The sequence below is a fragment of the Polypterus senegalus genome, chromosome 10, assembly GCF_016835505.1.
Source record: "Polypterus senegalus isolate Bchr_013 chromosome 10, ASM1683550v1, whole genome shotgun sequence".
In the NCBI taxonomy this organism is placed as follows: Eukaryota; Metazoa; Chordata; class Cladistia; order Polypteriformes; family Polypteridae; genus Polypterus; species Polypterus senegalus.
The window spans coordinates 148,703,367-148,719,626 of NC_053163.1; the positions used below are offsets into that span (position 1 = coordinate 148,703,367).

Consider the following 16,260-nt stretch of genomic DNA (forward strand, 5'->3'; position numbering starts at 1 on the left):
TATAGGTGTCCGTGTCTGGCCAACAAAAGGCAACATTGCTTGTCTCGTAAATATAGCACGCCTCACTTGGAGGTTTTATCTCCAGGTGATTGTAATTCCTGTTACACCACGTCTCTGTGTTTGTACAACTAATAGATCGATTAATAGGAAGTTAGTCCCCCAGGGTGAGTAAACTTCCCCGAGGGTGAGTGCAACAATAGATTTGTTTTTTCTTCACATTTGCTTCGGAGAATTGTATCTCATGACGTTGGGAGATGTTTGCTAGCAATTGTTTTATTGGCCCCAAAAATAAATGTGCCGAGCGTTTGCGTATTACAGGGTAGCTTCTTATTGAAATGACCGTCGGAATAAACGCTCACACCTTGTTAGCACCGCAATTATCTTTCTTTATCTTTTCTGATTGCTAATTTGCATAGCCGACTTAATACCATCTTCTTTCTTGCACCTCTATAAAGCCCGGACATCTGAAGAAGTCATTCAATTCCACCTTGGATTTGTGTGACCACGATGATGCTCTTCGCTTCTAACAGCATGCTGCTGAGCACCATAGTCATGCTAACATATGCAAGCCTCGGGGTCTCCAGACCCACGTCCAACTTCGTGGACCCAGACTTTCCGATCACAGAGGATCCAGAGGAAATGCGTGCCGAGGCACTAAAGAGGTTGCTTGAGGTCTTCGGCATGGAAGACCCACCGCACACTAAGGGACTCCACAAGCAACCACCCCAGTATATGCTTGACCTGTACAACACTGTTGCGGATGTGGACGGAGTGACCAAAGACCCAGACCTCCTGGAGGGCAACACGGTTCGGAGCTTCTTCAATAAGAGTAAGCAAAGGATCCGTTTGAAAGGGGAAATGTCGCTAAGTCAAATGTTCTTATAAAATTGAAAGGATTCTATTGCGTAATGTGATCCAGTAAGTAAGAAATCGAGTAAAATATAGCTAGAACAGAACTTTTAACAGAAGACAGCAGATGTCACCACACGGTGGCAGCCTTGTTTACAGTAGCCCGGGCCCCTTTGCAAAACGATTCGTGAGATTTTTGTATTGTTCGGTTGCATCATACAGTGTTGTTTTTTTTTTTATTTAGCGAAGGCAACAATACAAACAATACTACAATGTGCTGCACAATTCCACGAAGACACTAACAAAAATGTCTCCGTCTGTTAATTATAATGGCTTTGTTACCGATTATCGTAACTATAAATGTCTTTTGATGTTAGAATCGAATTCATTTTCTAATTTCGACAGGACTGGAATTTAGTTTTTATCTATATTTTTAGCTCTTTGTGTTATTTATTTTTTTATTGAGTATATTATTTTACATGTAACGTAAATCAGTATTCCCAGTAAGTCTTTATACTGTGTCATTCACAGAACAAAACACTACATACGTATTTATTACGTGGGAAATGGATATTTGTATTATCTGGCAAATATTTACATAATAAAAGTCACTACCTGACAGATTATTTTACATAATTATTTGTTTAATACTTAGTGGGTGTGTACGTGGATGTGTTGTGCATAAGACTGGTGGTCCGTCCAGGGTGGGCACTTGCTTTATATCTAGTTATGCCATAAGAAGGCTTCTTGTTCCCGTGCCATCGAAAATAGCCAAAGTGAGTGTAGTGATGGATAATACATTGTGTTACTGTCGGTCTTTACTCCTTAAATAATCTTGTTAAAATACTCCATATAGTTCTTCAACCGCGTCAATACCAGGACTTTGGCGTTCTCAACAACTAATGATCGATTTTGTGACAAAACACTTTTGTCAACAAAACACTTTTACACTTTCTAATTTTACTGGCAACACTGCACCTACAGATAATGCAGAAACAACAAATAGCGATATTTAAATTAAGCCCTTCTGTTTTGTCCCAGTAATACAGAGAGGTACAAACCAGGCGGCATCAGACAGTGGTGGGAGGCAAACTCAGACAACCTTCTAAGCTCCGAGAACTCAACCACACAAACACACATAGAATACTATCATTACCAAAAATTGCAAAAAAGCTGCTTGAGCTGAACTTCAAAGGAATCATAATAATAATTTAAAGTCAAATTTTTAGATACTGGGCAGCAGAGCAACCTGGATGTCAAAGCCTTCCGTTTCTACAATATTCTTAATATTAGAGGAGGACTAATATATATTTTCGTAGCACATAAGCTTTGAAACACTATTGAAATAAAATTGTTTTGTTGAAAGTTAAAATATAAAAGATGACTTACGTGAAACACTCAAACCGTTTTGGAAAAGAAATTCATAATTAAGCGTTATTAACTGGAAGTGTTTTGCGCAAATGTAACCTGACGGCTTGTATTTCATTTTTTGAATTTGTTTCTTTTAAACAGTTCACAGTGAGCAAATTCAGTTTCTCTTCAATCTATCGACTGTGGCCAAGACAGAAAAGGTTCTAACAGCGGAGCTCCACCTTTTCAAACTGAGACAGAGGGCTACGCCTGCGCTTAACAGACATCATTTCTGTCAGGTAATAGCAAAGTTAACCATATATAACCAGCGCATTGTATACGTTTAATGCAGATCGATAGCTATGATCAAGGGAGGGCAGAGAAGTAATATGCATTTGATCTCGATATAATAATGTAAAAACAATAAATATAATGATGTACAATTTAACAACCATCTTGGGTACTAAGGCCACTTTCTATTTATTTTAAGTAGGGCCTCCACTTAAAACCATCCTCGATGCTTAATATGCCAAGAATTTATGGTTACTAGCATCAATATTCATGGAGTCAGTAGGCAACTGTAATACTGAGTACTTATTTCCATTAACCCATTTTGGGTTAAATCTTAGTTAAAACTGAATTGGATTAAGTGGGTTAAACAATATTATGTTACTGACTCAAGTATAATAGTTAACCTTTATTGTTCTTATGTTGTAAAGAGATTGTAAAAGATTGATTTTTCACCTCCCCCTCTAGGCCAGTGGGAGACTGGAATGTGTACTGGTGTTAACTGCCTCATTTGTCTTAATAGGTTAATGTCTATCAAGTCATGGATAACAGAAAGGCAAGCCACAAGCTCTTGTCTTCTAGATTGGTTCCCATTCACACTACAGGCTGGGAGGTCTTCTCCATTACACATGCGGTGAGTTAGAAATGCAGACTGATAATTGGAATTTGTGCAATTTTTTGTTTTTAATGCTCCATGAAGTGGCCATTGCTAAGATTTTGAAGTCATCAGTATTTTATTCATTTGGAACACCATTATGAGTTAGATATACTACTTACTGGATGCAGCAGAAACATATTTTTTCTCAAATAAATGTTAACCAAACCTGGGAATTTAATCATTTCTTAAACTAAGAACCACACTTAAAACACATGAAAACAATTGGAGAATATCTTTATTTTAAAGTCTTAAATTGTATTTGTTTTTTGAGTGTCCAAAGACATCTATTTTTACAATGAGATCTTATTGTGATGTTTATGCAATCTTTGTTATGAAATTTTGTTGCTACTGTCTTGGCAAGATTTCAAGAGGTGCTTTTTTTTGTTTGTTTTGTTTCATATGATATTAAACCTGTTAAAGGGAAAAAAACAAATAGCTCGCCACACCTTTTTCCCAGCCTTATTCCAAACAACAAAATGTATACAATGAACATGTAGTGTTTCATCTTTTCACCTCACTTGATTTTCTTGTACTTTAGCTCAGTATACAACTAGGCAAATGCATTTTGTAAAGCAACTCTATTCTTATGAGTCTGTTTTACTATTTGCAGACATGCACACATTTCTGTATATGTTGGTTAGAGAAAATGACTTAACCCGGTTATGAACAAGTTATGAACTAAAATGGTGTCAGATGTACCTCAAAACTAAATGTGAAAGTGTAAAAGTCTCTCTCCTTTGTGAAAAATATACAGGACTTCTACCAAGCAGTGTTTTAACCAGGCTTATCTTCTGACTTATGCTGTTTCTAGGTAAGAGCGTGGACCGCTGATGAGAACAGTAACCATGGCCTCTTAGTGACAGTCCGAAGTCTAGGAGGCACAAACTTGGATCCAAATCTTATTCGTTTTGCCTCAGGAAGAGATCACCATGAAAGCAAGCAGCCCATGCTTGTACTGTTTACAGATGATGGCCGTAGAGCTGCCTCACTAGAGAACTCTCTGAAAGGTAACAAGAAAAGTTTGTAATTTGGTGGCTATTTCTGCCTTAACAAATTATATTTACTAATGAATATAGTACATGGCAGCACAATGAAAATTTAAAATAGTGTTGATACCTGTTGACTCACTGAACACTGCTTTAATTTGTTGCACATTCTTCTGTGCATATCCTGCCAAAGGCATGCTTTTGAGTTAACTGGCACCTCTCCATTGCTAAGTGCATGTGTTCCTTGAAATTGAATCTTCCTTCTATTAGGGTGGCATCCTGTCTTGTTACAGGGAAGGATTTCAGAGACATTCTGATTAGGTTAATTTTTGACAATTTAAACTGACCCACAGTCCTATAAACCATTTTTAAACACAAAGGTAAATGACAAAGCGTTTACTGTCCATATACAATAACCAAAGAAGCAGAAGGTGATTTGAAATTAGAGCACAGCCGTTTTAAATCAGATCTTTATTATAATGTCAATATGGACAACATTCCTAGACATAAAGGCGGTCCAAATAATAAGCTGTATTCCATAAACAGTTCAACTTAAATTAGTTATTGTGAAACTGCAGACTGTTATTGCTGATAAAGACTATCCATAAGCATTATAGTATATATTAACTATAAATATTTAATCTTAATCCCATTTCTGACATTCACTTCTGAAGACATAAAAGACCAGCTTCTTGGTGTTTGTGTTGTTTTGGTTTTTTTTTTTGGTTTTTTTCCCTTCTTGTGGTCTAATCAGTATACTTTGCTTTGTTTTACAGACCAAAATAAAGAGGGAGATGCTCTTAATATACCACCATCGCTGAAGGTGAACAATTCTCGCACTGCACGGTCTTTGGAGAATACAGAGGATGAGCATCTGCCGTGCCAACGTTATCCACTCTATGTAGACTTTGAGGAGATTGGTTGGTCTGGCTGGATCATCTCTCCCCGCGGTTACAATGCCCACCATTGCAAAGGTTCCTGTCCCTTTCCACTAGGCCAAAACATGCGACCTACTAATCATGCCACAGTGCAGTCCATCATTCATGCACTTAAGCTCACTAAGGGTATAGAAACACCATGTTGTGTTCCTGATAAGCTTTTCTCTGTTAATTTGCTCTATTTTGATGATGATGAGAATGTGGTCCTAAAGCAGTACGATGATATGGTGGCAGGTAGCTGTGGTTGCCACTGAATTTGGGTTGAGTGCAGATAAAGTAGCTCTTTTCCCCAAAATCTTTCTTGTCAGCAAGCTGCCAAACTAAACAGCTGGAGACAAGAAGACTCAAAGTGCAGACTTTTATGTGTTCTGCAGAAGACAGGAATTATAGGTCCTGTAATGAATTAAGATGAAACATTTAATGCAGTCTCTTTTGGGGGAGTGTAAATATTGTGTAATCTAACTAAGGTTGTTATATTTTACCTGAGAGACTAAAAAGCAACAGAAAAAAGTGGGTTGCTTAACATAAAGCAATGGCCTTTAAGCTATAAAGGAATGCTTTTGCCCAAATCAGCCAAGAATGAGATACCTGGGTTTAAGCTAGCATCTATCTGAAATACTTTCTTGCAACTGACGGGCCATAACTTCAAGAAGACAAATGGTGACACGATGCAGTGATATTGGCTCCATTAACAGAGGGAACAGATCCTTATTCCCTCATGCTGTTCAACTCTCTAGGCAGGACAAAGAAAAAGTTTGCCAAGCTATTGTATCAGTATTTCCTGTACAGGGGGTAAAAAGTCTAAGTAAGGTTAAACCAACCAAAATATCTGGCAGCTGTGGAGTCTCTAAAATTGTTTGGACTAGTGTACAGCAAAAAAGGGAAAAGTGTGCTAGTTATGAATGCTTCATCAGGTGTATTAATATAATTTCTGTATTCTCTGTTTCCATTGCCACTGTGTTGTACACTCTGAACTTATATACTCATTTTTTATAGCCACCATGTGGCCAAACAAGTATGCAAGAGCTGGACATCAACAGCTAGCTTAAGTGTATTACAGCATGATTTGACTGCATGCTGGTGTATTTTTGTGTGTGTCAGCTAGATGGCATTTAGTCAATTTCCAAACTGGATGGGGGCAGACACCAAGAAACCACAACCAGTATTTTTTTGGGAGAAGATTATGTCTGCTGTGTAAGATAAATGTAAATATAGAGAGAGTTTAATATATGAAGGGATGGACATTTTTTTTTTTACATTTTGTATATGTGTAAATTTGTAAAAGTAAACCCCTACATAACTAAGAGTAATAATTCTTATAAAGGTTAAATAAATAATAAAATGAATGCAGTGACATCTGAATGCTATTTTTTATTTCAGTTAGATTATCTGATTTTCAGATTATAATATTAGATTCAAAGAAAAGACTCTTCACAAAATACATTCTACATTCTCTAATAAGTATATCCAAAGTGCAAACGAGTTGATATAAAAACAGCAAAAAGCTTATTATAAATCAGGACACATTTACTGCTGTTACTGTTAATTCAGACAACATCTTAATCTTTTTTATTTTATATAGAGTACTACGAAGAAACAAAACACCCAAAATCATCCATGAAGATAGATATGTTATGGAAGAAATTTAATTCACTTACCCATTAATGAAGACTTAGGCATCAGCAGAAGTGGTGACCTGCAGGATTAACTTTATAACCAATTTAAATAATATTATTTTTTGTATTTACAAAGGCCATACATTTCAGGGCTGCAATTAAAACCTAGTAAATAAAATATTTAGGGCAAGAATACAATTAAACAAAGGACTAAAATGCTTATAGTTTCTCATTAAGCCACTACAGACTACATACTAGAATATACTATAAGAATTTCTGTGACAATACATTTATATATTAATACTTTGTATGTATGCAGGGTCTACTTAGTTGACAAGATACATAACTTTGACTATAACATTTATACAATGTTGCATTATTGCTAATATTTTTAATCTTATTAAAAGAAAAGTAAAAGGCATAGAACTTTCAATATGCTTTATTCAGCAAAACATTTTATTCACATTTACATCAAAATTATCACCAAGCATCTCTGCACAACCGCACAGCTTAACAATTATGGACTGATAACACAAGTAAAAATAGCTTTAGCAAGTACTCAATGTCAATTTTACCAGTCACTTTAGCTTCTGCTGTGACAGGATCAATTACATTTTAATAATATTTACCATATATACAGATGTACAGGCAATAATATATATATTATATATACACACACACAGGGAAAAAGAACATCAACTTACAGTGGTGTGAAAAACTATTTGCCCCCTTCCTGATTTCTTATTCTTTTGCATGTTTGTCACACAAAATGTTTCTGATCATCAAACACATTTAACCATTAGTCAAATATAACACAAGTAAATACAAAATGCAGTTTTTAAATGATGGTTTTTATTATTTAGGGAGAAAAAAAATCCAAACCTACATGGCCCTGTGTGAAAAAGTAATTGGCCCCCTTGTTAAAAAATAACCTAACTGTGGTGTATCACACCTGAGTTCAATTTCGTAGCCACCCCCAGGCCTGATTACTGCCACACCTGTTTCAATCAAGAAATCACTTAAATAGGAGCTGCCTGACACAGAGAAGTAGACCAAAAGCACCTCAAAAGCTAGACATCATGCCAAGATCCAAAGAAATTCAGGAACAAATGAGAACAGAAGTAATTGAGATCTATCAGTCTGGTAAAGGTTATAAAGCCATTTCTAAAGCTTTGGGACTCCAGCGAACCACAGTGAGAGCCATCATCCACAAATGGCAAAAACATGGAACAGTGGTGAACCTTGCCAGGAGTGGCCGGCCGACCAAAATTACCCCAAGAGTGCAGAGACGACTCATCCGAGAGGTCACAAAAGACCCCAGGACAACGTCTAAAGAACTGCAGGCCTCACTTGCCTCAATTAAGATCAGTGTTCACAACTCCACCATAAGAAAGAGACTGGGCAAAAACGGCCTGCATGGCAGATTTCCAAGACGCAAACCACTGTTAAGCAAAATGAACATTAGGGCTCGTCTCAATTTTGCTAAGAAACATCTCAATGATTGCCAAGACTTTTGGGAAAATACCTTGTGGACTGATGAGACAAAAGTTGAACTTTTTGGAAGGCAAACTGTCCCGTTACATCTGGCGTAAAAGGAACACAGCATTTCAGAAAAAGAACATCATACCAACAGTAAAATATGGTGGTGGTAGTGTGATGGTCTGGGGTTGTTTTGCTGCTTCAGGACCTGGAAAGCTTGCTGTGATAGATGGAACCATGAATTCTACTGTCTACCAAAAAATCCTGAAGGAGAATGTCCGGCCATCTGTTCGTCAACTCAAGCTGAAGCGATCTTTGGTGCTGCAACAGGACAATGACCCAAAACACACCAGGAAATCCACCTCTGAATGGCTGAAGAAAAACAAAATGAAGACTTTGGAGTGGCCTAGTCAAAGTCCTGACCTGAATCCAATTGAGATGCTATGGCATGGCCTTAAAAAGGCGGTTCATGCTAGAAAACCTTCAAATAAAGCTGAATTACAACAATTCTGCAAAGATGAGTGGGCCAAAATTCCTCCAGAGCGCTGTAAAAGACTCATTGCAAGTTATCGCAAACGCTTGATTGCAGTTATTTGCTGCTAAGGGTGGCCCAACCAGTTATTAGGTTCAGGGGGCAATTACTTTTTCACACAGAGCCATGTAGGTTTGGATTTTTTTTCTCCCTAAATAATAAAAACCATCATTTAAAAACTGCATTTTGTGTTTACTTGTGTGATATTTGACTAATGGTTAAATGTGTTTGATGATCAGAAACATTTTGTGTGACAAACATGCAAAAGAATAAGAAATCAGGAAGGGGTCAAATAGTTTTTCACACCACTGTAGATGTACCACTACCTGAAATGTACTTTTGGCTCTGTACTGGCATTCAGTGTATACTGTGATTCACTCCATAGCAAAACCATTCAATAATAACCATCTTCAGCTGTAAAAAGGTGGTAAAAGAAAAACGGTCTATAATCTTATTAGAGTGTTGGGATAAGGCAATGCATTTTGACATTTTACAGAAAATGCTTCTTGCATCCAAGTTTCACTTAACAATAGTAGTCACAGTACACACAACATTTTAAACAAATCAGCATAATTTTTTCAATAACACACATTTTCCAAGACCCATCAGGCAGATCAGACCAGCGCAAAACAAATTAGGCTACATTCATTAGCTTAATGTTAATAAAGTAGACAAGAGGACACTCTGAAACTTTATAGCCCTAGTCTGTGGATTCAATTTACAAATGTATAGGCTGGGAAATTCCTCTAGTCCTGGGAAGTGCACTTGGGTCTTATAGATTCTGGATCACTTCCAGATCTCATCATGTTTATTACTGCCATTTTTCTGGGCCAGGTAAACCATTTGCAGTTGGTCAGCCGCCAGTCTAAACTTCAGTGGGGCTAAAATATTCAAATCCTTAAATATTAACCTGCTCCCACAAAAGTGTACAATTATATAGCCCTTTGGGAGGATGCTGAGGGAAAGCAGATTATGTCACTGTTTTCAACTTGTTATGACCATGATGTGCCTACACCATACTTTCCCCAAAAGAAGTGGAGAATTGCCACCTAGACTGGATAAAAGGTCAAAATCAGGTGATTTGATTCCTGCGTATGAAACATGAGTAGTTCCACTGAAAAGAAATATAAACACAGCAGCACAATCCATATCCCTTAATTTAATGGCTGAAGTGAAATTTGAACAATGAAAAATAATACAAAGTTAAAGAATCAGAAATGCAAGCAATAACAATCTTGGTACACATATTGTATATTATAAAAACTCCCATTTAGAGTCATATCTACAAAATAAAAGTATCTGTTTTATATACAGTAGAAAATAATTTCAAGTATAAACATGAGAAAACATTAAAGACATCCATCGTTTTCATACAATTAAAATTTTGTCAATGCAGTCTTATTAAACTACAAAAATTGTCACCTAAAAGAACAGGAAAAGTCAAAGTTAATACCACCACTCTTAAGTACTTGATAATGAAAATAAAGTTTTGCAAAATTGAAGGTAAACTATTCATCTTATTTTACCCATGAACACCAACATAAAATACCTTATTACGTAGGCAGGAAAGGGTCACTTCACTCATTAACACACTACTCTACAGCCACCACTCAGGGATATACTATTCCACAGCTGGCAGCAACATCATTAATGCCTTATGAAGCTTTCAAAACAGCACAATTGGTTTTTAGTCAGCCAGTAAATGAAGCCTCTATATCACCGATTGAAAAGTTGGGCCCTGCATGTGAGATAAACCATCAAAATAGTTAGATATATATATTTATCTTATTTAAAAGGGAACAAAGCCAGAAAAAGTCGGCACAAAAAGTGAGAGGTGAAAAAATGGCAGCTTCAAATGAAAGGAATACCAATACCTATATATTTCACTGCATGGAAATATAAAAATTGTATAGGTTGGGTAGTGGTTCACTATAGCCTATAATAGACAGGACTATATAAGGAAGAGTTAATAAGTTTATGGATACTTGTCTTACAGACTTGTAATGTAGTGTTGTGAAAATTGTCAGAAAATTATTACTGAAGAATCTCCTTTAGATAGTAAATCATATATTAATGCCGATGCAGCTTCATATGTTTGCAATATTTTGATCATTACTCGTAGATAAAACATTAGTTAAAAAATACACAAAAATATAAATTTGAGAAGAGAGCTGCGGTAGTAATATGGTACATTCAAGTCACAAACACAGATATCTAGTCTCTTATCACTACCAAATATAGTGGTGCTGACAATTAACTTTAGCAGAATATTATTTTCTCACTGTATTTTATAATAGAGATGGTTTTGTCATAGTTTGAAAGGTGCCTTCTGTTCTCCTATAATCCATTTTAAAATCTGAGCTGTGCATGGAGTGTATTATTGATCAAAAGAGACTAAAGTGGGAACTATGTTGATCATGTTTCATTTTTGACATAAAGTTTATGATTAACTATTCAACAGCTTTAATTTATGACTCTTTAAACAAAGCACTGAAATGGCATGAAAACCCATTCAAAAAAGAGAGGTGACATAATGTGCCAGCAGTTAGCCCTGCTGCTTCATATATTTATTATTACAGTTTTGAATCCTGAATCCAGACGCTGTGTGTGTATACTTTGTACATTCTTGACATGTCTGTGTGGGTTTTCAAGCCACATTTGTAAAGCGTGCAGGTTAGGTTAACTGGGGATTCAAAATTGACCCATGTGAGTGAAGGCAGCAATTAAGTAACAGTCTAGGGCTGTATCCTGCCTTGCACCTCATGTTACTGTTGGCTCTGCCCCCCTGCAATCCCAATATGATTTAAGTGGGTTTGAGATTCACTTAAATAAGAGAAAACCAAATATTAAAGGGGAACAGTCACATTTTTATATATTTTAATAGCAAAAAAAGTTCTTTTAACTGAAAGCTTAAAAACTCATGGCATGAAATAATTCAGCCAGAAAAAAATATAAATTGCCAGAAAAGCACAAACCATTTACGTCACTAGTTTAGTACTGCGCTTGAGAACGTAAAATCCCAAGAGTCAATGAGGTGGCAGCAAGGTATAGGCTAAGCCATGCAGATCCAACCTGCTCCCAACTGACATATTGATTCCTGAGTTTTTGACTTCTTCTATGTAATACTAGACCAGGGATGTCACTGGATTGCTCTTTTTTGGTTATTTATATGAAAATAGCTACATTGTTTCGGCAGAGATTTTTACAAACTTCCAAATGATAAAGTATGTTTTTCTATTAAAAAGACTGTTCCCCTTTTAGTGTGCCATTTTGTGATTCATTCTGAAACTAATTTGAAAACAATAAGGATTAATGATAAACCTCCTCTTATAAAGAAAATGATTACTTAGTATGAAAAAACAGCATTTTTAAGGGAACTGACAGAACCTGCAAAATAGGTTCTCCACAGCCAAAGTTATAGAAGAAGTGTAAAAATAAATGATAAAAGTTAAAAAGGATGTATGCTGGCAAGTTTATGGTAGCCATTCATTTAGACTAAGCAGCACAAAAAGAGACTGGCACATTGGTATAATGGTTAAAGCTGCTGCCCCACCAATCTGTAACTTCAGGTTTCATTTTATATGCTGTCCTCAAGAACACATGCATTTTCCTCCTACAATCCCTAAAGAAATGCCCGTTAAGTTAATTGAAGATTCTAAATCAACAATCTGAGTGTGGGTGGACACTGTTATAGACTATAGCCCTATCCGGGGTTGTGTTCTGTCTTGCATGCACTGCTATTGTATAAGTACTGCAACCCTGCACTGGATTATGACTATTTAAGAATATTATTAGTTATTATATCCAAATGCTTATACAGAAATTCATTCTTATATTTTGTTGTTCTAGCAAAGCTAGATGGTAATGTAAATATCCATATTAACTTAAAATAAAAATGCAAACAAGCTGCACTACTTTTGTTTTATTACAAGTTTAAAAGCTATAGGCAAAAACAAAAATAGCCATATCATGAAATATTTGGAAATATCTTGATTGCCTGCCAGTGCTGTGAGTTTCCAACCAATCACTTCTTTGTTATTTTTCAGCCAGCCACATGTGAGAACAATATGTACCTGCTTCGTCAAGAAAAAAAATAAATGTTGGAAAACAATATAAACTTGAGCCAATATACTGTACTTGTGAATTAAAAAAACTCAAACATTTAAATTCATAAACAGATCTAAGTAAAGAATGTCTTTTCAGTTACTGTATTTCCAAGATTTTTCCTCTGTAGGGTGTATTCTATTGATCCTGGGGTAGCAGGTTCACAACATCTAAAAAACAATTTACTATTCTAAATGTATTAGGTACACAAAAACTGTCATTTCAGTAAGTAAAACAAATACTTAGAGTAACAATGCTGTGCTTTAACACTGGTCCCAAAACTCCTGTAATACTTGAAAGGATGAAGAAATATCACATCTCAAAAAACTTATTGTATGCAAATAAACTGCACTCAATGTAGCTTGTTACCACTTTGACAGCATACAATTAATACTTCACTTTTCTTCAGTTTTTTCATATTCATAAAAAAATCTCATTCATATTATTGACTTAATGATTGACAACTGAAAGTATGCTAGTTTTTTACTGAGTCTTCTATACCTAATTAAGTGCAACATAATAAACTGTATGCAAGATTATGTAATCTAGTGTTTTAATGAACTTGTTTTTCAATTGCCCAGGCTCAGAGGTATAGTTAGTGGTTGCCATTTCCAATCTCAAACACCTGTGCCAAAGATCTGACTCAATGAAATGTTGTCTTTAGATCCGCCTGAGTAACTTCCTGACCTAGTCTCAACCCACAGTCACTAAAGTCCCACAGCATACCCAACTAACAAGTTTACCTAATGATAAACGTATTACTTCACTTTCAGTGGTTGACTTTAACAATTTTAGAAGACTGGCGTAATGGAATTGGGTGCTTACATGAGAAAGTAGAGTCAAACATTTCAAATATTAAGCTATTTCGGCTTTTTACTCTAAATAGTAATGAGAGAAACAAATTGATAAGGTATATTACTAAAAATGATTGCAGATTCTGAAGGTTAGTTTACAGTGAATTACTTCATGAGCTACACTCTGATCCCTCAATATTTCTATTAAAAAAAAAAAAGTCAGTGACAATGTGTGTAAAATAAATGTGCTAAATAAATTGTCCACTAACATCTGGGAAGCTTCTTCGGTAGTCACTTTATAAAATCCTTGACAGAAATTTAAAAATACTGACACTGAATTTCTGAATATCAGCTGGACCTAAAACTTACAATGCCGTACCACAAATTATAATCATCTGCCACTTTTACAACTACTTTACCTTAATCACAACAACCAGTCAAATTCTACTCTGTCATCAACAAACTACAATAGAATGTCAGTAAACTGATATGAAATGACATAAAAGAGGAAATAAAATAAAACAGATTTTAACAATTTCATATTAAGAAACCATTCGTTATACTCTGTTATGACATAATGCTGAATTCAAAGTGCACATAACATGTCACTTATTTTACTGCATCATTCTGATTGGCTCATCAGAACTTCCTCATCAAATAAGCAAATGTCTGGGGAACAAATATTTTATCGTAAATAAAATGTAAGGAGTATATACACTGATAATAAATTAGTAGCTCACTGAGCACAAATAAACACTTATTATATGCAAAGTAAATTTTTTAACCTTACAAGACTTGCACATTGTCAGAAGAATGGCACACATACGCTTAGGCACAAAAAAAAACCTCAAATAAAAAAAGTCTTACTTTATAAAGTCTTGTGTATTAAAACGTATAAAAGCAGACATGTTGCTTTAAGGCTGGTTTGTTAATGCAGGTAAAAGTTTTTTTATATAGTTATCCTCTAAAAAGTTCACATCAACAATGCTTTGCCCAGGTTATTAAATGTACACAGCACATAATGCTAAATAATACAAGGCATCTCTTGGTTTTTCATGGATATGAAATGTTGAGGTCTCACTTTCCACTGCATCATGCTGTGCTCGAATACTCATCTGCATTTCAAGTCTTACAAATGAACTTTTTAAGACTGTGAAGTGCAGACTAATCAGGAGTTTTATGTCGATGTCTTTTATACAAGTACATGCACATTACAACCTAGTTGACAACAGGGTGCTGATCTCTCACATTTGTGTTTGTTTTGATTATATCCGCTTTAATTTCTTTCTGGATTTGTATACCTTCTCTTCTAGATATCCAGTACAAATGAAAGTTGGACAAAAAATAAATTTAGGAAGAAAAACATATAAATGATGAGTGATGATGTGAGGTAGTAATCAAGCAGCACTCACATCTCCGTCTCACTATTCCGACGTTTCTGTAAGTCGTTCTCTTGGCAAATGAGCTGATATGGCTTCTCATTTTCCTCGATAACTGAATTGCCAATTTCCGTGTCCTGAATTTTCAGCTCCTGCTGTGAAAGATGTTCCACAATGCCAGCACCAAGGGAATCACCAAGGACATTGATGGTGGTCCTCAGCCGATCCCTGCCATTTAAGCAAACATTTTATAAATATGCCAGTAAGAAAATGTTTGCTAAACTTCACACATTAATATATTGATTATTATTCCATAACTTAATAGACAGAGAAAACTTGAAAATGCTTTACCTTCAAATTCACTACCAATACAATATTACTGGGTTCAAAGAGACCAAGTGCAGTATTGCAAGTAATTAAAAAGTATTGAAATGACAGAATGGTGGAATAAGAAACTAAAGGAATGAATTAATTTTCCCTTCTAAAAGAAGTGAAGTTCTGTACACAAACAATCCATGAACAAACATCCCATCAGAAGCCTTTGCTTAAAACAAAGTAAATTATCTTTGGATAACGTTGTGATCAGTTAAGAACACTATGTAGAAGTCTGAAAAGAAAAGAAAACACGTGACAGAGTTATCAGCGACAGCCACAACTCGTCAGCAGCAGTTTAATATCCAGCAGATTATACGGACATTTGACAATTTTAAGGGCAGAGTTTAAATAGTTGAAAATATTATGTGAATCTTAAAATTTTACAGATTTCAAGAAACACAGAAAAAAGATTAGATCTTTTCAGATTAATTTACTTCTGAAACTGAGGGCGTATATTGTTAAAGGGATGAGGGAAAAGAGAAGTTAATTGGGATGGTTTAACTGTGGTAAAGTTAAAGTACATTATCTGAAAATAGAACATTTATATGGTTGTGTGCATTACAATAATGCCAGAGAACATAAATGACAAAAACAAATGCAATAAAGTATAGAAGATAAAAACTAAATGCCATATGCATGGACTGATCTATTGATTAGTTTTTGTTGAACTACTCTTTACCAATAAAAAGCTTAAATGCAAAAGGAATTAGTGATTTTTGTATAACACTTTTTATTCTGTATTGAAGGATTCTAATGGTTGTCAAAGTGATAAAACACAAGTTTATAATGGAGTTGAAGAATTTCATCAAATTGTATCTCTGCCCTAATGTTTGCCTGACATTACACATTTAAATTATAATCTAAAAGCAAGTGGTTATTTCAATCTCAGCATCTGATGGAATATTTATTACT

The 16,260-nt window shown here is 35.3% G+C and overlaps 2 protein-coding genes across 2 annotated transcripts in view; one reads left to right on the plus strand and one right to left on the minus strand.

Annotated features, from left to right (window-relative positions):
* The first annotated feature begins 332 nt into the window (after nt 1-332).
* On the plus strand, nt 333-6,558 carry LOC120537821 (anti-dorsalizing morphogenic protein). The gene is made up of 5 exons (XM_039767043.1): nt 333-829; nt 2,362-2,498; nt 3,011-3,121; nt 3,957-4,152; nt 4,908-6,558. The coding sequence occupies exons 1-5, from the start codon at nt 508-510 to the stop codon at nt 5,321-5,323; spliced, it is 1,182 nt and encodes a 393-aa protein (XP_039622977.1). The 5' UTR covers nt 333-507; the 3' UTR covers nt 5,324-6,558.
* Nucleotides 6,559-8,950: 2,392 nt separating this feature from the next.
* slc1a6 (solute carrier family 1 member 6) overlaps nt 8,951-16,260 on the minus strand; it is a 55,222-nt gene continuing 47,912 nt past the window's right edge. The window contains exon 9 of the mRNA XM_039767044.1: nt 8,951-15,201. Coding sequence (XP_039622978.1) covers nt 15,003-15,201 — 199 coding nt within the window. The 3' untranslated portion in view covers nt 8,951-15,002. The remainder of the gene's footprint in view (nt 15,202-16,260) is intronic.